General features: G+C 37.6%; 1 protein-coding gene across 1 annotated transcript in view; it reads left to right on the plus strand.

Moving 5' to 3' along the window:
* Positions 1-1,372: 1,372 nt before the first annotated feature.
* The window catches only part of Tmx4 (thioredoxin related transmembrane protein 4), a 45,672-nt gene continuing 25,128 nt past the window's right edge, over positions 1,373-21,916 (plus strand). The window contains exons 1-2 of the mRNA XM_013159821.3: positions 1,373-1,705; positions 12,536-12,651. Of these exons, the coding sequence (XP_013015275.2) occupies positions 1,530-1,705; positions 12,536-12,651 (292 nt within the window). The 5' untranslated portion in view covers positions 1,373-1,529. The remainder of the gene's footprint in view (positions 1,706-12,535; positions 12,652-21,916) is intronic.

Raw genomic sequence — 21,916 nt, forward strand, 5'->3', positions numbered from 1 at the left:
TTATTTCGTTCATAAATATCTTATGATAACCAATAATTACTTAAAATATGGTCAAAACATCATATTCAAAAAACTGGTAGTAATTACTAATAGCAGATGCTATTTCAAGACTATTTGTTTTACTCATCACATATCTTATACAATAAAGCTACACCGAAAAGAATGACACATTTCCTGTTTGTGATTTATTTATGAACACAGTAGTGCTTTCCATTGACTTTGCAGGATTGATCTGTAATAATAATAGTCTTAGTGACACTCAATGCAAAGACATTTTTCTAATTTACAATAGTTCGTAAGGTATTTAGTGTTATATTTGATAGGAAGAACTTGTCTACATAGCTTTTGTGTAATACTAATTAGCAGCTAATTGATGCGAGTTGTTCAAGCAAAATTAATCTGTCCTATTTTACTGATCGGAGACTACTCTTACGTGCTCTTGATAGTGTCAGTTGTAAAACTATGTTTTAAACCCAGGTCAGAAACTACATATTTTTCAAGATACGTACATGAACCACACAAGTGAATTTTTATCTCTGCACAGCTAGTAAGTGGTTATAATGTACACGTTGAAAAAGCTCACGGACTCTCTAATTGGAATCATTCTTCAGCACAATCTGCAATGGTCCCAAGCTACAAATTCCCGTAATATTCATATGGAAAAAGATACAGAAATCATTCAAGGCCGCTTTCATTTTAGATCAGACAAAACCCCAGCAAAAGAAACATGAGGTCCAGTTTATTCCGATTGGTAGTAATAATTATTAGCTGCCTCATTTTACCGGTTGTACTCATTTTTTTTTGTTGTTGTCTTTTTCCTTTTTATGGGTACCGGGGATTGAACTCACAACTGCCTGCTTGCAAGGCAGGCGCTTATGCCGCTAAACTAAACCCCCAGCCCCTGTACTGTTTTAAAACTTTCTGTAACATTAAAATGATTTCGTAAGAAAATGACTTGCATGATGGAGCTTCATCATTATGACCTATGAAGTGGAGATGCTTTCCTCGAGGTACACGGTCAGAGCACACAAATCTACGCATTCACTACGCATCTACTCCGCAGTCTACAGAGCTCATTTTTGACACCATTGAAGAGCAGAGGGATTTTAAATAGCCGGCCACTTTTCTTCCCTTCGGCGAAAAGGACAGGCTTCATAACCCACCCCTCTGCCTGGGGCTGAACGCCCGCAGCACGCGCTCTAACTTAAACCTTGGGTCATCTGTTTATTTTCAGAGTCTCAGTCAAAGGAAAGAGCGGCCGTTGCCGGGCAACCGGTACCCCGGGCAACGGCGCGGCACAGCGCGAGGGGGCGTGGCCTCGCGGCCCCGGTGGATAAGAGGCGGCGCCGGCCGCCCGTCCTCTCTCCTCACCGGCAGGGTCGCTGTGCGCGGGCGGAGGCGGGGTGGCTTGCCATCTCCTCAGGCCGCCTCAGGAGGCAGGTCCCACAGGCGACCGGGCGAGCGAGGCCCGGGGCTCAGCGTCCCTGGGCCTTCAGCTTGCAGAGCAGCGTCGCCCCGCGCCCAGAGGCATGGCGGGCGGACGCCGCGGCCTGCTGCGGACGGCGCTCCTGGTCGCCTGGGTGGCGGCGTTGGCGGCCGCCGAGCGCCCCGAACAGGCCCTGGTGCCGGCGGAGCCGAGCCGGGTGCAGCCCATGACCGCTTCCAACTGGACGCTGGTGATGGAGGGCGAGTGGATGCTAAAATTGTGAGTGTGCCTGTCGGCCCCGCTCGCCGCAGAGCCTGGGTAGACCTCGGGCCTCGGGCCCGCCCCGGCCGACGACCTGCGGCGCCGGGCTCGGCCGGAGCTGCGCATGCGTGCGAGGCCTTTGCGGAGGAGGGCGTAGCTTCGCGCACCTCGCTCGCTGCTTAGCTTTAGGAAGACCGTTTAGGGATGCAGCGGGCAGTTTTGCAAGGAGGACACAGGAGGGGAGGAAGAAAGAAGGGAGGAAATCCGCAAGGAAACCCTTGCCCTTTAGGTAGAGATGTGGGCATACAGAGGTGGTAATTCAGTGACATGCACAGCGTGTGTAGAGAGCACAGGCGGGGAGGTGCCTGCGAGTGAAGAAATGATATTGCAGATGGAAGCAGACACTCCTACGAAATACCGTAGTCCTCCTTTTAAAGACCTTGAGCTGTCCTTGTGAAAATAAAACAAGCATGGGTCCCTTTCAGTTTCTAAAACAAGATCACGAATAATGCTTATATGTTAAAATGTTTAGAGGCAAGCCTGTGCGTACGTGTAATTCGTGTTGAGTGTCATAAAGAAAACGTCATTAGAAATTGCCTCCTTTAAACAGCAGAAGGTAAATGGCATCTTAGCGTGAAAAGGGGAAGGGGCTTTTTTTAGACAGTGGGGGACTATTATGTTTTTTAGAGGAAAATGAGAGATTTGTTGATTGTTGAAAATAAATTTAGAGCATGATCCTTGAAAGAAAATTTGAAGTTAATAAGGGCCTGGATAGGCTTTAGATATTGATGATGGCTTTGTAGGGAAAATGAATTATGTCTGCAAAAATAATTGCTGAGACCATCCTTTGTGACCTGTGGTTTCAGGCAGTATAACTATGGTAACAATGTTCGATAGTTAATTTTACATTGACACTCTCGAAATTGTATCTTTGTCCAAAACCGAATTTTAATTCTATTTGGATTGCAAGATGCCTAGGGAATGAAAACCTGAATGTAAGATTAGATCAGAAGATAACAAATCGTATTGCTTTAAAAAATGCATATTATTCCTTCATATTTACACTTAGCTTTTGGTTACAAAGAAGGGGGTAGACTTCCACATGAAATGTCTTCGTTATAGTAAATCAGTAAAACTATTAAAGCCACAGATACAGAGGATGTAGTAAAATAAACCAACTTCGGTACTTTGGATGAAAATGAGGAAGTCATATTCCATTTAGGAGAGAAACCGTTAAAGCTTTATACCAGGTGTTGTGTTGTGATAAATTCTAAGCACTTTAGGAAAACTGCATTTTATCAGGCGTACACAAAGTTATTTTATTCAATAGATCCTCACACAGTGTAGTTTTTGTAGACAAGTTTCTGATTAAAACAGTTTATCATGAACGAAAAAAAAAGAAAAGAAAGTTGGTTGGGGGAAGGAAAGGGGATTTAAAAAATTAAGATATATTAGGTATTAGATAGACGTGGTTACTACGTAAGTGAATGTCAACATTATATGCAGCAAACATTTAGTAATAAAAGCTAAGTTGTGATGACAAAGCAGAAAGGCCTCCTTCATATTTGATGACATCAACTCCTTATAATGCCTTTCTTTTTTTTTTGTTGAAGAACTAAACACTAAAGATGTGGAGAGTGTGACCTCAGTGTCTAAGTGAGTGTGACAAGTAACATCTATGGATGGCTGTTCCATGGTTTGGATGTTACCTTTTTGTAAATGCACAGGCCTCGATGGTAGCCATCAATTGCTGTAAACTCATATATGTCCAGTTGTAAGGCCTATGCTTGGGTATGACGCAAGAGTTGGTAACCCGGAAGTAGGCTGTGTAGACACCAGAGATCATTTTCCTAGTTCTCTTTTCACTTTAGAATGGGTGGAAAGGTGTAAGGCCAAAAAGGAAAAGCCTTAACTATTACTTCCAGCTTCTTTCTGCATGCAGAACCTCCCCTTGAAGGCACTACTGCTGAAGGAATTCTTTTGTCTCTTTCCCGTATCAATTTATTTTTTGTATTGTTAGAAGATACACTCTTCCTTCACAAAACCTGCAACATTAAAAAAAAAAAAAATCTTCTCAGTACCACTTTAGTCTTACTCTGTTTTCTAATAATTCAGATAGGTTTTTCTGACATATATAACAGAAAAGTAAAGTGTGTTTATTCTACCTCTCACGTTAACACTTTCTTCAGATGAACCAGTTTTATCCTGGGAGATTATCAGTTTGGTAAAGAAGCATGAGAGAAAGCATTCTGATGATAGTAAAATGTTGACGTCCCTGTAAATGATAGTTTTTATTTGTTCATTTGCTTATGTGTTGACTTTCTTCTGGAAATCTGTTCTTTGAAAGCCACTGTAATGAAATACATACTGGTATTCATGATTTAGTTTTAACAGCCTAACAATATTTGACTACTCAGATATGGAAAGATCCTATAACAAAATGTAATTTGTTCCAATTTCATTGTTTTTCAGAGAGTCGAGTTTTGAGATCCCTGCCATTCAGTTTTCACTTTGAAAAAACTCTTCTGTGTTAGAGAAGAGTCAGTTAAAAATATAAAATATATGAATATGAAATATATGTGCAGCAGTTCACTGTTTTTATTTCCAAACCTTTTTAAAAACCTGCTAAATTATCTCATTACTTCTTGTATTTTCTTTAATGTTATGTGCTTATTGTATACTGCTTTACTCTTGTTTTCATATCTATTTTGTGTTTACTCATTTCTGCCGTATCATCATCATTGACGTGCAATGATTTTTTTAAAAAAAGTATCTTTGGATGCTTTATCTTTTCCATTTTTTGATATTATGCTTTATTCCATTGCTTTGCAACATTGTGCTGTTTTAAGTACTTGCCTAGCTGCCATTACCTCAGTCTTTGAGAATACTACTTTTGTTCATTGGAAACAAAGTATGCAATAAGAAGAACTCTTCAGTCTGATGGCTTTTTTTCTTCCAAAAGAAGTAAACATTCAAGCAACTTAATTTACCTTTAAACTAATATCTAGAGGAAGAGATATATCTTGAGTTATTTTTTTTTTCCCCAGAAAGCAGATCATACCCATAAAGCATTGCCTTTTCTGATTTTGTTATTGGGCTTCTCATATTTCAGAGTTAAGATTGGACATATGGTGAAGGAGCAAAGCCAGTGGCCTCTCTGTTTTGGTACTGTTTGTTGAGTATCTGTCTTATACCTGGAGAAAATGTGTTGAATGCTGTCAGCTTGCCCATGTCAAGTAAGCTATGCTTTCTTGCAATTTAAGAGATTGTATTGATTTGTTGATTAAATGTGTAGGAGATAGTCACTAATGCTTATTTTGTGTCAGGTTCAGGGAAATTGGGGAATTGGAGAAGATAAATGGCTACAAACTTGATAAGAAGGAACTGGCAGTCTACTGTGCCCTGAGGGAAATAAATAGTACAAATATCATTCATTTTTTTGACATAAAAGTATGTGGTAATCATGATTCCCCATTACATTGCTTTGAAGCCTTATAATGTTTTCATTCATTAATTGGAACAGTTTCATTCTGGGTTGTTTGATTTTATTGTCTGTGATGGTATGAACAGTTATTTTGAAGAAAACAAGACAATATAATAGCTAGTGCTGATTTAATATCATCTTGTTTTGAAGTCCCATGAAGCTTTTGTTCTTCTGTCTCCATCGGTTTATCATGTTGTATCTTACTGGATTTTATTATGTGTGAAAGTATAAACAATTTTTTATAGACAAGGAAATAATATAGAAACCATTGTTTGTTTTCTGTTAGTTGGTTCTAAATACCCTGTAATACTTTCATTCTCTTGAATGGTTTTACACTGTCATATTATGTTTGATGCTATAATATATGAAGTTATACTCAAATATTTCAAGGAAAGAGACAGTATGGTAGCTGTTATGTCGGGTTGTCTTGTGGTGAAACACTATGTTGCTTAAATTGTTCTGTTCTGACCTGTGTTATTATGTTGTTATGTCCTCTTTTATCTTAATCTCCTTTTTAATTTTTTTAATACAAAAATATCATTCATTTATTTAGCAGACCTTTACTGAGCACTTCCTGGGTTAGACATTTATCAGTGGTTCTCCACTGGCATTTTGGATTGAATGGCTGTATGATGTATGGGGATGGGCCATGTGTTGAAAACTTTTGGTATCCTTGCTCCCTGCCCATTACATTATAGTAGTATTCTCAGTCTATGTGACATCATAAAATTACATACCCATCTCCTGTGGACACTTCCAAGTGCCTCTAACTGAAAACCATTGCCTTTAGATATTGTTGTGGGTGTGGAAACATGCAGAAGGGGATGTCCTAAGTTAACATAGAAATGTTGGGTATAGGATTGTTTCACAGAGGGTTTAAAGCTTCATTCAAACCTGTCATCTGTATCCCCTCCACCCTCCAGTTCTTCCTTTTCATCATTACAGTCACAGTTAACAGTTGCAGTGCTTGCATTATGTATTTCAAATGCTGTCCTATTTGATAGTTCTAGCACTCTGGTGCGGTGTTTCTATTCTCATTCCTACTGACTATGAACACTTGAAAAAGTTAAAACTTTGGCCAAACCCAGGTGTTTAATAAGTGGTAGGATGCAAGATCTGGGTTTTATCCCAAATACAAAGCCCACAGAGCAACTGGGGAGCCTAGAGGAGCCCAGAACTCGGCTGACTTGTGCTTATACTTTCAGCCGTCCGCTGCCCTGATCTACCTAAGGAGTCCCTATTTCTCTGCCATTCAGAAGCTATCATGTTTTACCCCCTCTAGTTCTGCTCATTCCTGACCTTCACTGTTTACATAAGTGTCCTGCCTGCCTTATTTCTCAGCTGCCATGAAATTTGCTTCTTACGTGACTTGCACCTATCATGGTCATTACCACAACAAGTAATTATATTTGTATAGTTTTGTGCTGAATTTTTTGTCTTCTAAGCTTATAAGTAAAAGAATGATTTGGCCTTTCTGTTTAGCACCAATTATTAATAGGTGTTCAATAAATACTTTTTGACCAACCAAATGAATAAATAATAGACTTTGTTCCCTTCAGTAAGTGCTTTTTCAAGTGTATTGCTAATGGAAGCATCTTTATGTATTTTCTTAGGTATTACAGGTTCTCATCGTCTTCCATTTCTTCATTGCTGTAGTGGCCTAGGACAGTGGTTACAAATCTGTGATATGTGTGCTGCAGTGGACTGTTTGTATCATTGCAAGCTCTTTTTTTTTTTTTTTTTTTTTTTTTTTTTTTTTTTTTTGTATTGAGAATTGAAATCATGACCTTGCACTTGCTAGACAGGTACTGTGCCACTGAGCTGTATCCCCTGCCCCCCTGCTGAGTAGTTCTGAAAAGTTCCCCATGTCTGCCCCAGTACTGCCAGGCTCTGTTTAAGGTGCCAGTGATACGGCAGTCTCTCCCTTTAGGAAGTGCCTACACTAGGGAAAGCAATGGGTTGTGCTCTCTCTAAGCTAGTGTCATCGTTTTTGTACAGCTGTTAGTTTTTATTTTTCGTCTAATTTTTGTGACAAAATGTTTGAAAACTTGTTTTCTGAAGACATAGATTTCAGCATACAGCTTTCAATTCTTGGAAGTGTTTGCAGACTTCAGAAAGGAAAAACACTTGATGTAGTTATGGCCATATTTGTGGATATTATAATTTAGTTCATTTATTAAATCTGAGAAAATTGAACCTCATATTTCTCTCTCCATTTCATTTTCACAGGTTTTGCTGATCAAAGTAAATTCTAAGTAAAAATGAATGATTATTTTTCCATCTCATTTCTTCAAGGATAAGAGAAAGTCAAAATTAGTAGGAAACATTGATGAGGTTACAGCCAGGGTGGGAGATGACAATTGACATTTTTGGTGAATTCAAAAGAGTCAAGGTTCTTCACCTTACATACATGTGTGTACTTTGCACACAAATACAGAACATTGGTAATAGAAACTTTCTGTTGAGTTTGGTTTCCCAGAAATGGCTAAAAATATTAGACTCATGTCCAAGTTGTTCTATTATAACAGTGTTTTAGCTATCTGGAATATATTTCAGATGTGTTTGTACTAATTTTGTATATCACCATCATCTGCAAAAAGTTTAAGTAGAAAAGATGTGGGCTTACAGTTCCAGTACTACAGTGATGCTAATTCTTTATGAAGGCTCTTAAAGCAAAGGATTATTTTGTGTGTAAGAGAAGGTTACTGATGGTCAGCTCTGTTAGAGTTCTTAAGAAAAGATTGGCACTATGAACTAATTTTCAATAAGACAAATGAAAAATATATTCAATCATGAGTTTTATTCATAGATTCATGCATGTCCACATGTGTCACTTGTATTCTTATGTGTATATGGGAGGTACAGAAGCAATAGGGCCCATCCTTGCATTCCTTTTACCCCTGAAGATATTTTACTTGTTCTAAATTCCTTTCTGAATGGCTACCCTTTAAATCCAGAGGGGGGGAAAAATACTAATAATTTTAAAAGTTGCAACACGAGTGAACCAGTTTGCATACTTAACTGAGAGATGTCTTCCCTCCACCATAGAAAGGACATGTTGGTACATTTCAAGCCAGCTAGCTGGGTTGAAATCTTAGAAATAATGGCATTGACAGCGGCAGACCTACGTTTGGCAGCATCATAGAAAATGGAATAGCTTATCATTTTAATGGCTTATCTGAGGATGTATCCTCATTGTGTATCTGAAGGCCAGTATCCCCCAAATCCCAATTTATATAGTAACCTATCTGGAAATCAGGGAATGATTTTTGAGGTTATAAAATTTGGATAATTCAATAAATAGTAATGTAACACTTGTATGGAAAAACAGAATCCTCGGAAAATAAAGCAGTAAGCATCCAAAATTAATTAATTCATCTTCAAGATTTCCTTCTTATTTTTGGCATATTCTTTTTATGCCTCCTTTTTCTTTACCTCTATATGCAGGGGTTGATGCTCAGTCTTTTGTTTTGTTTTGTTTTCCTCTTGTCTTTTTGTCACACAAATATCTCCATCTGGGTTCTTCCTCCAATACTGACTTGACTTTAAACAAATCTTTAAATCTGCTTTCTCTTTTTTCAGTGATCTTGTATATTTCAGGGGGAAAATAGGTACCACAAAAGTGTCTTAGAAAGGAAACATATTGTTACAAAGGTAATTTACATTAATAATTATTCTTAATATGTGTTTACATGGCATGTCAGTCATCCGTGGGCAGCTAGTGTTAACATCCCATTTTACATTTAAGGAAGCTGAGGCATAGAGGTAATACTGACTTGTTCAACTTCAGATGGTTAATTTGTGGTTGGTGTTTTTGATTCCTGTGACAGAACTCTTAGTATCCTAAAATGTCTAAATGTACTGAATAACTTAATGTTCTTTGTCTAGTGTTTGTGAGCTGCCTGTCTCATCTATCATTTGGACATTTAGAAAATAATGTGGAAAAGGTGAAACACATTTTTTGATGAAATATTTAATTTTCATTGAAGTTTGTGTATTCATCTAGTGTATATTTGTGGAACTTCTACTATATACCAGAAATGTATTTTCCCTGGAGACATACAGATACAAGTGTTTAAATCAACATTCAAGTGTGTCAGTTCTTTGTTCTCTGGTCCATGTGTGTCTGCCCTCAGGACATGGGCAGTGACCTGTTAGGGGAAGATTTAACCTAGTTTTAGAATAACCTTGGAAAGACCTGTGGTAGTCTTTTCTAGAAGTGGCATTAGATCAGCTGAGAGTCTGAATCCTGCTTTTTTCTGTTCTGGGGCCTAGGTAGAAAATATATGTGCCTCTGCTTTGGGCAGCCCATTCTTTTCTGGGCATTCTCTAATTATCAGTATTTTTCCTAAAATAAATGTATCTTTTCCTCTGGTCTTGACTTTTTAACATCTTTATCCCATTTCTTTATTGATGTGAAAGTATAAAATCTTGCCTGATTTTAATTGTGTGGTTTTTCTGTTTTATTCAGCCAAGTTAGTTTGTATGCATCATTGCATTGATTTTTTTTTTTTATGGTACTTATATCTATGCATTGCTCACTTTACAATTTCTTTTATGATCAGTTCATGACTATAAAAGAACTTGAAAATGGTAACCTGGCATCCCTTTTGAGCCTGAACCTTGCTATAGAATTTGATCAGTTTATTGCTGCCTTTTTTTGTGTTTACTTTTTCTTTTCTTTCTTTCTTTTTATTTATTTATTTATTTATTTATTTTTTGAGACAGAGTTTAGCAGTGTAGTTCAGGCTGTCCTTGAATTTGTGACCCTCCTACATCAGTTTCCAAAATGCTGAGATTAAAGCCACATAGCTGGTTTTTCTGTTCCCTTTTTGAGGCATGAGAAGTGGGTACCTGTGGGTTTTGGTTTTTTGCTAGGCCTTCTTGCCTTCCTCTCATTCTTCTACAACCCTTTCCATGAAGTATTAAGGACTAGTTTTTATAGAAACAATTCATGAATGAAAAAATACTTTGAGGGGAATTGACATTTTTACAATGTTCAGCCTTCTCGTCTATACCTTGGTACATCTCTTTATTTAATGAGCTAATTTAAAAATATATTTTGGAAACCTTAAATCAGTATTTTAAAAAGGCATATAGTGAACCATTAGTAACCATCACCCAGATTCAACAGTTATCAGTCTATTGCCAAGCGATTCTATCTGTACATCTGCCTTCTACCCTTTTGTGTTATAATTTATGTAAGTCACTCAATGTATGTGAATAATTTAGTGATACCAGATCTTTTTTGTCTATGTCTTTTATTTCCTCAACATTTTGACTTGTGTTAAGGATTGTTTTTTAAAGTTTAAGATTTGAAACTATGTCTAATTTTGGTAGCATTTTTAAATAGTATTCAAAGTGTACCTGATGGCTTATTTTCTCTCAAGCACCCTGATTTATTTTGTGGGCATGGTTTAACTTATTTTATTTATTTCTTTTATCTCCTGGGTATTATTAGGCAAAACGAAATGTTTCTCCATTTGTACCAGTACATTTTTGTGACGTTATTCTGCAGATGCTAACTTTCCTTTTAATTGTGCCATGTCCATATTTTGAAATGGATTTCCAGCATATGGTATTGTTTATTCACAGTATTATATATTTAGCACAGCCTTGTCAGCTCTCTGAAATCTCTCTACGGCTTATCTGGTCTGCTTCCTCCTGGTTTCAAATGGTGTCATCTCTGTAGTAGCTTCCTTGGGCTGTTTTAACAACTACCGTGGACTAGCTTTAAATAACAGAAATTTTAACTCAAATTTCTGGAAGCTCCAAAGTTCAAGGTTAGTATGTGGCAGGGCTGGTGCCTTCTGGATGCTGCATGAGAGTCTGCTCTGTACCTCTCCCCTGATTTCTGTTGGCTCCTGGTACCTCTTGCCGTCCTTGGCCTGAAGCAGTTTGATCCCAAGGGGCTCCATCTTCACAGGCTTTTCCCATTTGTCTGTGTCAGAGCTTTCTTTAGAAGAGCTGGTTTTGGATTTAGGGCCCATCTTAAATCAGGATGGGCTCCTGCCAAGATCTTTGGTTTAATTATCTGTGCAAAGACCCCATCCTCCACATAAAGTCATACTCATATAAGTTTCATGGCCAGGACTTGGGCCTGTCTTTTTAGGGTGTATCAGTCCACTGTACTTCCCAGGCAGCAGACTTGCCTGTAGTCCATTTTAACATCTGCAGATTAACCCTGTGAAAACATCAAAGCTTTAAGGTGTGAGTCAAGTTTTCCAGTCAAGTTTTCCAGTGGCAAGGTTGGGCCACTGACATTGCAATGCTGACTGCCTGTCCTTATGGTTCTTCGCTTTGATTGTGTATTGCTGTTCATTGCTCCACTACTCATGGAGCTGCCACTGTAGATTTTTAAAAAGCGTAAGTCTGACCATAATTCTCTTGTTACTCTAGAACTAACGGTGGATCCTTAAATAACGTCCTTATACAACTTTTGAAAGGCAGCAGGTGATGTCTTCACTCTCCCTGCTCATCTTCTGAGCCTTCACCCATACTGTGCTCTGCTTAGGTTAGTGCATTCCAGGACAGTTTCCTGGTTGTTAGCCTGACTTTAGCCGTGAGCATATCTCTTTTTTTCTGGGGGTGCATTTCTCAGCTCCTTGATGTCTCCACAGCATCGCTCACACTGTGTCATAGCATTTTTCACTTGAATTGTGTATACTCCTTTGCTTATCTCAGTTCCTCTCTGGGACCAAGTTGGTCCCATTCACTGTTGTTGTTCAGTTTCAAGCATAGTACTTAATGTTTATTTAATGAAAAAATAAAAAGCAGGGTTCGGGGTTGAAATCTTAGGTATTTTTACCTTTTTTACTTAAGAAGGTGTTGGATAGAGCTAGTTTAGCCTGTAGTGTCTACTTTTTTTCTTGGAATGACTCAGAACTGCCACAGATATTTGGATATTTGAACATATTTCAGGAGCCACTAGAATCAGGTCTGTTGGTGTCTGCTATCAGATGTATACCACTAATAGATCTGAAACTAGTTTGCCTGTTATAAGGGCATCCTAGTAAAAATTGCCCCCTGGTAGCAGGGTGATCAAAACATTAACCTCAGAAATCAAAAACTGTTTAGAAAGCAACATTTGTTTTAATTGTAAGCATAACACCAAAAAAATTTTATATCTGACAAAAACTACTAAAACTGTTGTCATACTTGAACTGATTTTTTTCTCTTGTAGAGAAAAAAATTCATGTACATTCATGTATTAAATCCTAGGAGAATTGTACTGCCATTTTTCTATCAAATGAATGGAAAAACTTGCTTCTGTAATTTATTTTAGTGAAAAATTTACTTTTTAATTTGACTGTTGTGTACCTTGCCTTTGCACGTTTGTGCTGATGAGTTCTTCTTTCCCATAGTTACGCCCCATGGTGTCCATCGTGCCAGCAGACTGATTCTGAATGGGAGACCTTTGCAAAGAATGGTGAAACTCTTCAGATCAGCGTTGGGAAGGTGGATGTCATTCAGGAACCAGGTACTGTAAATGGTTAATGCTTAACAAAAAAGTTTAGCAACTTTTTATCTTGAATTTTTATTTATTTATTTTTAAAGTTTTTTCAAGCATATAGAAAAGTTTAAAGACCAAGATGCTAATTACACATGAACTAGCCACCTGGAATCAACATATTATATTTTAACTTATCAGGATCTGCCTATGTATGCATGTGATTATATGTATATTTATATAAAAGTATATTTGTTTTTTTTGTTTTTTTGTTTTTTTTTCCTGAGATATTGCCAGTTAGTTACAGACCAGACATCATAATAGTTTACCTTTAGTTCTTTAGCATGGTAAAATCTTGTTGATGATTTCTTGTGGGTTTTTTTCATAGTGTTTTTGTACCAAGATCCAGTCAGGTTTCACAAGTTGCATTTGGCTGTTAGGTATTCTTAGGCCATCTTAATCTTGAATTATCACCCATTTTTTTCGTGTCATTGATATCTGGAAGAGAACAGGCCAGTATTTTCCTAGGTTTTCCGTAACTTCCTTATGCAAACTTGCATGAGACATTACCATGCTTATAGATCTCCAGTTGGACTCAAGGGGACCTTTGTGGTGGGCTGTTGCCATTGCCTTGGCTGTACTTGTGTGGACAGTGCTGTGGGATCTAGGCCCTTGCTCTCATGTTTCTTCATTTTCTGTAAACTGGACGTTTGATCTGGAAATGTGATTTGATTCAGGCTTGGAGTTTATGGCAAGAGTACTTCATAGATAGTGCTGGGACTTCTTGTTGCATTGGGTACATGGTGAAGTGGTTGATGTGGTAATACTAAATTTCTCAACTAAGAGAGTCCCTACTTTATCATTGGCAGTTAATCTGTGGAAGGATACTTTGGAGCTTTAAGGTCCATGATGATCTTGCCTGAATCATATATCACTGGGCATTCTAGAACATTGAATTTTTAATTTTGTAGTTTAGAGTAAAAGAGAAGAGACTTTAAATTTTGAAAATATACACAGTAATTTGCATTCATAATTTAAAAACAACTTTATTATATGTGAATTGGGGAGAAAAGTTGGACTCTTTTTATCTAAATCTCTAAAATGTGACTCTTTTCAAATTTTATGTTATATTTTTGTTATATTTTTCTATTAAAATTCAATTTCTAACTTCCACATATCTGTATGAGGGAAGAAGGAAGTAGGCCTGGAAGAGTCCCTAGTCACCTTTCTGTAATAACTGTGAGTTCATAAAACATGAAGCAATCAGATACCAATTATTTAGACAAAAAGTGTATGGGATATATTAAGGTCCACATATGGACAGCCCCACAGAGAGAGATGTCCACTAAAGTCAGAGTTTTTTTTTGGGGGGGGGTACTGGGGATCAAACTCACAACCTCACACTTGGCAGGCAGGTGCTTACACCACTGAGCTAAATCCCCAGCCCTAAAGTCAGAGTTTTTAAACTTTAAGCTTTCAAGCATCTCAAACAAGTCTATCTTTGCCCATCCTCTGCTTAAAGGCAGATAGGTGTAGTTACCAGTTTGTGGTTTGGGCTGTTATAATGGGTGGTTCTTTTTGGGGAGCAAATCATTGCAATTACACTTTTTGTTAAACACTTTTTATCTTTAATAGTTTGAGTCCAAGGATAAGTGGTGTAAGACTTGTTATCTGTTGGTCGCCAGGCACATTTCATGATGGTTTTTTTTAAAAATGTAACTTCATACTTAAGTCGTTTGTTATCCTGCTATATTTTCATGGTTAAATTTCATTAGTTAAATTAGAAAATTAAAACAGGCTTGTGAAAGATTCATAAATCTAATGTTTGATTGAATATAGTCTTTCTAAGAATGTAGATTTACAGCTGCTTTTCTGTTGTATCTGGATCAAGACTTTAGCAAGAAAGAAATCGGTTAATGTTGCAGTCAGGATTTGTAAAGGAATAATTTTAACACGGGACATGTGCATTTATAGGAGTTTCTTATAGTATTCACCCAAAATGTCAAATGCAGAAGCACGCAGGAGATCTGTACGGCACTAGAGACCCAAGGGCCTGGGTCCCCTAGCAGTGTCCACACAAGTACAACAGAAGACCTAGAGCCCAGGCTCCAGGAGTACAGCCGGAAGCCTAGATGTGACCAAAGGCCTAGAGCCCAGGGCAGTGTGCTCCAGGAGTCCAACTGGAGGCCTAGAGCCATGGCAGTGTCTCATTGTGGGGGAAGGTGAAGGGTCTGTGCTGGAAAGCTGGAGAGTCTGTGCCAACAGCCTGAAGGATCTGTGTGGGACACTGAGGGATCTGCCCTGGAGGCAGAAAACTAGGCCCCAGACAAAGGCAGAGACCAGAACTCCCCAGAGAGCATTAGCTATCCCTGTGACAGTATTTGTGTTGGGGAAATCAGCAGTGTGCCCCCTTCCCCTCCTGTCCTTCTCCTTCTATACCATTCGGCAGCGCTCCTTAGGTGGGTCTTCCATGCCTAGAGCCATACTGTCGCAGTTCATCTGGGTGCCCCACTCAAGCTGGTCATTAATTAATCCTCCACAGTTAATGAATGCCTTAAAAGCATTTATTGTTGACTCGTTTTTTTGTAAATATACCCTAAATGTACTTTACTCATCAAAGAGAACAAAGAACTCTTCTGTCTCATACTCAATTGAAATAGCGAAGAAAGGGCTAGGAAAATTACTATGTTTAAGGAAAAATTTAAGGCAAAAATCACTAAAATTCTTTTTAAATGATAAAAACTTTAAAAGCGCAACTCATAAATATCAGGAGGCAGAATTCTACCTGCATGATTATTTGAGTGGCTTAGAGAACACTGTTATGGGTCATATGCCAATGTTGTGGTTAATGACAAATACTATGACGGTGGTCCCGTAAGATGTGTTACCCAGTGATTTAGCCATCTTAGTGTACACTCCGCAGTGTTCACACAACTGGCCAAAGGAGGCAGGCGCAAAGCATATCCCTCTCTTTAAGTAATGTGTGGCTGAATGTTTGTGACTATACTACTTTTTGTTTAATGAAAATAAAATAAAATAATGAAAATAAATAAAATTTCATAACAAAATGATAAGAGCATAACCTGAGTAAATCTTCACGGTTTCACTGATCTTTTAATAAGACTTAAATAATGTATTTATTTAAAAAGGTATTTATTCAATGAATATTTGAATTACTGCCATGTGCTAGGCCTGCTCTAGATACAGATGATGCATAGGTGAACAATGAAGTCAGAAACCTGGCTCTTCATTTTCATTCTAGTGAAAGAGATGGATAAGTAACAAGCGTAAGATGGAAGGTAATGCCAGATGGTGGTAGGAGCTGTGAAGAAAAATAAAATAGGGTAAATAAATATGTAGAAAATAGTGGAAACCCCTTTTTTAGAGAAGATGGCCAGGGATGGACTGTTCAACCAGAGATGCTGATAAACTGAAAGTGAAATCAGCAAGCTTTGTGGGAGGAAACAGTTCAGTAGAGGACAAGACATGTGTAGGCAGGTGTGTTTTGGCTGAGTTGAGAAGGAAACAGTGACAGCCAGTATGGAACTTGAGATGAAGGTGGACAGTGGGACCTTCTTGGTCATGGCAAGGAATTTAGATTTTATAAGAAGTATGACAGGAAGAAAGCTGCTGGAAAGGTTTAATAGGGGAGTGACATGGTTTAATTACCTTGAGTGGTGTGCAAAACATTGACTGGGTGGGTCAGAAATAGAAACAGGGAGAGTGGTGGGAAGTTAGTGTAGTAACCAGAAGTCAGAAGGTGGTGCCGTGGGCTAATCGTCCTAGTGGTTAAAATGGTTGGATTTGAGACCAGGGTTTCTGATGAACGGATTGGTTGTAGGATGTGATGGGAAGAAAAGGGATGGAGAAGACTGAAGAGGACCAAGTGTGAGACAACAGTATTAATTTGGAATGTAAAATAGACATCCAAATAGAGGTGAACTAGACTGATAAATTTGAAGACCATCAGTGTAGATGTTTCAGGCTAGAGGAAGAGTTGAGATTACCTAGGGTAGTGGAGGCGAGCCTATAAGACTCAAGCCAAACCACCCCAGCTAAGTTTTGACAAATTATCAGCATGTGTACAGCAACAAAGATAATATTAATTATGCAAAAACTTGTCAAATGCAAACTTTTACTTTTAATGCAGTGCTGTTTGTATCATTGAAAGGTCTCTTACTGTTTAAGACAAAAGATGTTAATGTATGAGTTGGTTTTTTCTAAGCTAAAATTTAGTTTTCCAGTTTTATTGCAGTGTTGGCACTTTGCCATAAATAAGTGGGTTTGGGGTTTCTAAAAGGTTCCCCATCACTGACTAGGGGTGGGCACTGGAGAAGTAAGAACAGGGACCTTACAATGTTTGGAGCAAAATGAGTTGCCACAGAGGAGAACTAGCTGATGAGAAAGGAGAGGGAGGCAGTAGGAGGTGCTCCTGGAGGCTGAGGGAAGAGAGTGACCTCTCCTGGGCCTTATCTCTGTTCTTAGGAACAATTTAAGTGTTTACTTTTACAGAATCTAAAGTTCTCACTAAGCAGTAGAAAGCATGAATAACATTGTTTCCCCCAGAGTTGAGCACTTCACTGGGTATTTCTGTATTTCTCTTTGGTCATAGATCTCTGTTGGTGTGTTCTATGTCAAAACTATCTGTATTCGGGCTCCTTGTACAGGAGTGGTTGGCAGGAAAATTTCCAGTGTTTTTTGCTCTATAAGAAAGTTTAACATGAGGGGAAAGCAAGCATTTATACACACATACTTTTTAGTTATGCTTATAGTACTTCCATTGGTATATCTAACTAGCCATCCCTGTGACAGTAGTTGTGTTGGGGAAATCAGCAGCATGCCCCCTTCCCCTCCTACATTTTTTTTTTTTTTAATTTAAGAGGAAAAAGAGAAAAACACAAAACAAACCAAAGCAGTGTAAGGGTACACGTAATACAGAACTACAAAAAAAACAAAACAAAACAAAAAAACCAAAACAAACAAACAAACAAAAAAACATAACAGTAAGAAATCACCTGTTAGTAGATTACATATTATCATCTTGAAAATAGTTCCTCAAATCACAGTATCAAAGAATACAAGGTGGACATTCAAACAGGGAGACTGCAAACAGCTGTGTTCAGTGATCCAAAAACATTGATATAGTCAGCTATTTAACACCCCTAAACACACTTACTGTTATATCCGTTAGAGCTCTTTTTCTTTTTTTTTTTTTTCCCTCTCTTTTTACAACAAAATTTACACATTTTGGATTTTATTACTCCTTAGTGCTTATTACTTTTTTTGGGGGGGGGAAGAATACAGTCAAATATGGCAAAACAAAGCTGTCAGTCAATACCAAGGATAGACATAGCACATGGTGTAGAACAGAGTACAAGTTTATCAACAATGGTTATCAACGTTGTCCCTTGTTTCCCCTCCTACATTTTAAGCAAATATATTTCACAGTGATCAAAACTGGAAGTTACAAACATGGTGAGTTCTTACAGGTGAGATGTAGAAGTCAAGGAAAAGATAGACCTTTGTTACATGACACTGCCTGTTTATTACTCTGTAGGTGGCTCAGTTGAGCTGTCTGTATGTACTTGAACTTTCTGTTCCATGCAGTTAAGCTTTGTTGTCGAGGATGTAAACAGCAGCTGCTCATACATTGTGACCTGTGAATGATGGCTGTGTCACTGCATTAGAGGAAAACCAGACACTTCCATTGCCAAGAATAAATCTTGGGCTAAAACCTAATTTCATGTTGAGCATGGTGGTGTGCACCTATCCAACACTAAGGAGGCTGGGGTAGGATAATCACTGTTTGTGGCCAGCCTGAACTATATAGCAAGACCCTGTCTCAAAAAAACTAAAAATCAAAATGAAACCAAAACCAATTTCATATGAAAGTTCATATAATTTTAGTGTTACATTTTAAATTTTATAATATTAAAACTAGTCTTTGTGTTCTGTTACATTGGAAACTTCAGTCTCAAAACTAAGATTATAGTTTTTATTTGCATCTTTCTTCTGATACTTTTAATGTTTAGTTTCATCTGTAACTGTGGTAGCCACTTACATGCGTTTCAGCATATGACCGCTTTTAAAGAGCAAACGGTTCATCTCACTCAGAAAACTGAGACTCAGAGAGGTTTAGTAATATGGCTAAGGTATGACAGCTAAGAAGTAGAACAAAGGCTACTGGTTTTCAGTTTTTTTCCTAGTACTGGGGACTCAACCTGAGGGTGCTCTATCACAGGGCTGTGTCCTCTGCCCTTTTTATTTTTTGAGGTCCCAAACTTGTGATCCTCCTGTTTCAGCCCACTCAGTGGTGCAACTTCAGGTCTGCACAGCTGTGCTTGCCCACTATCTCTGCTTTCTTAGGACTGAACTGAATATCTGCTGCATATCAAAATGGAATTTACCATATTTTTTTCCTCTTAAAGATTTCTTTATTTCCTTTTTTGTATATGTGTCTTTAAGGTTTTTGATAAGAATGAAAATATTTTATGTATTCTGAATTTATGATCTTTTTACATTACACTATAGTGTGTTCATTTACAAGCCGGGGATTTAGCTTAGCCATATAAGTGCCTGCCTGGCAAGCACAAAGTCATGAGTTCAATCCTTGGTACCAAAAAAAAAAAAAAAAAAAAAAAATTGAAGGTTACATGCTGGTTGTGGTGGCCCATATCTGTAATCCTAGCACTTGGGAAGCCGAGGCAGGAGGATTGCAGTGAGTTTGAGGCCAGCTTGAACTGCATAGCTTGACCCTGTCTCAAAATAAATAAATAAATAAATAAAATAAGTTAAATTTTTTTAAAAAAGGAAGTTACTTAAAAGTGGAAGCATGGAAATTTCGGGAGACTTTGTGGATGAACCTTGTGTTTTATGTCTAAAGGCTCAGGACTGCACTTACTACCATCATGTCTGAAAGTTGCTGCAGTAAGTTCTGGGACTCGCTGCTGCCATGCTCTTTGCAAAATCTAACTCTTGCAAAATCCACAGTGTACTGTTTCTTAAACCCTGAGGCCATGGCCTCAGATGGGGGTTGTTCTTCTGAGGTAGTAGCGTGCGAGGCTGTGGCACACAGTGAGAGCACTAAGTGACACCCAGGGCTTCTTGATGTCTTTAAGCCTCTCAGAAGTGACATTATTTGAGGAGAATTTCTTGTGGTGTCAGAGCTACAAAGATTTTGTTGGTTTTACTGTCTGTATCCTCAATGACAGTGTATTATTGCTCTAGACAGCAAACTGAGGCCATCTCTGAGTGAGATGCTGCCACCCTGTTAATACTCCACATGGATTGTCATTTGAGGAAATACTGACAGACAAATGAAAGCAATCTCAAGATAGAATTTAGTAACAGTGTTCTTTGTGTTAAATGTATTTAAATTGGTGGCCTTGTAAATACAGTCATTACAGAAAACACAGCGGATCATATCAAGAGCTGAAAATTCTTGTATCCATAATATAGCAATTTTGGAACTAGATTTTCTATTATTCTGTCTTCCAGCCTGAATTGGAAGATGTAGAAAAAAATTTCAAAGCCCTCTGTCACTTTCTTTTTTTTCCCCTTATTTTCTTTTTATTTGATTGCCAGTATATTATTTCTTTATATATAATGTACTTCTTTAAATAGTATTTAGTTTTTCAAGGACTTAGTTTCTGTCTCCTGCATTCTTTTATTTAATCAGAGATATAAATACAGAAAATTATATCTAGGATTTATTTAGTAATCATATGTCAAACTAAATTCTGTATTCTTTTAAACATAAAATCATTTAATGCTAAAATACTGTGAGATACAAAATATGACATGTGTAATAAGAAAACTGAAGCCCAGGGAACTTAACTATTCCTGATTAAAAACCTAGTGTAAGGTAAAAGCATGGTTTGGTTGTAGGCCTGCTGCTTCCTGAATCTGGAAGGATTCTTTTTTGTGTATTGTATAAATAAATGTGTCCTATGAAATAATTTTGTACTTTAAGTGTTCACTTTGTTATTTATTGCTACGGCCAATGAAGGTTGAGATTGTAAACAGAATTTTACAGAGTAAGTTAAGAAAATTGCTGCAAGTGTAGCTAATGTTTATTAGAACTCTTGTTTTATTGTGATAAAATCTAAGTAAAAAACTTTGAAAAGTGATAAGACACTGTTTTGTTCATTTCACTAAAAGATCTTGTAAAGAAAGCATGTTTACCCAACTCCATAACTCTTGATAAAATTTTGGGGTAGATATAAGAAACCATACCTAGGAAAAAGATGAGGTATGGCATTATTTGTAAACCAAAAGCATTCAGTAATTTGTAAGCACTTAAAAGTAGCAGTGCCTTTCCTGTTGGCACTTAAATTTGGAATGTACCACATGGTGCCCTGGTTCCCAGGGTAGAGTTTTAAGCAGGGCTGGATGTGAAGATGCCCTCAGAGAGAGGTGCTGGTTATTATCTTCAGCTGACCTCTCTACAGGTCACAGTGTCCCTGCTATTTTTGTAATTAATCATGTAACTCTTTAAAAAATGTACAATAACAAATGTAAATAGTAAATTTTTGTGTGTTTGTGTATCTGTGCCATTGACTTTTACTACTCTCATGGTTCTGTGTTTCCTTTTAAGTATCTTAGGAATGTTTTAGAGACTGCTTAGTATGATACAAGAAAAAAAAAACATGTAAGAAGATTCATCACTAATCAAAAACTACTATACTGAGTATGGATTTAATTGATAAAGTGGGTAAAAATAAATTTCCTATATTAGTAAACTGAAGTATTTAAATTTCAGGTGACCACACAGATGTACAATTTGAGTAACTTGATTTGAATAGCCATTTGATTTCGTCTATGTGGTTCTTTAGTGGGAAAGGTAAAAATGTTCAGAAATGTTAAAATAATGTCTATTTTTCCATGCTGGGTTGGTTTCATTTTCTTTCTCCTCACTTAATTCTTGGTGCCCTCCAAAATAGAACTTACTAGTAAATGGTGCTTGTTTGTAAGCATTTAAAGGATCTGTTCTCTACTATGCAGTTGTGTGCCCCTTTTTCTTGTTATATTTTGTTTCAGTTTACAGTCACGATTATGATTATTCAGTGCAAATCTTTCTCTTTGCTGCTGAACTGTAAGCTCTACAAGCTCTGGGAATCAAAACTGCCTATATTGTTTATCTAATATCTTGAGCAGTTATCACAGTTACTGAAACAAAAAAGTTCTTAGTGAATACTTACTGAGTGACTAAAAGTTTTATTATCTTTACTTTTCCATGTATGTAGGATGGCATTTCAGTAAAGGTTTGCTAAGGCAAATTGAAAAGAAAAAATGA

The sequence above is a fragment of the Cavia porcellus genome, unplaced genomic scaffold, assembly GCF_034190915.1.
Source record: "Cavia porcellus strain 051 isolate PalLab524CR breed Dunkin Hartley unplaced genomic scaffold, mCavPor4.1 scaffold_5, whole genome shotgun sequence".
Classification (NCBI taxonomy): domain Eukaryota; kingdom Metazoa; phylum Chordata; class Mammalia; order Rodentia; family Caviidae; genus Cavia; species Cavia porcellus.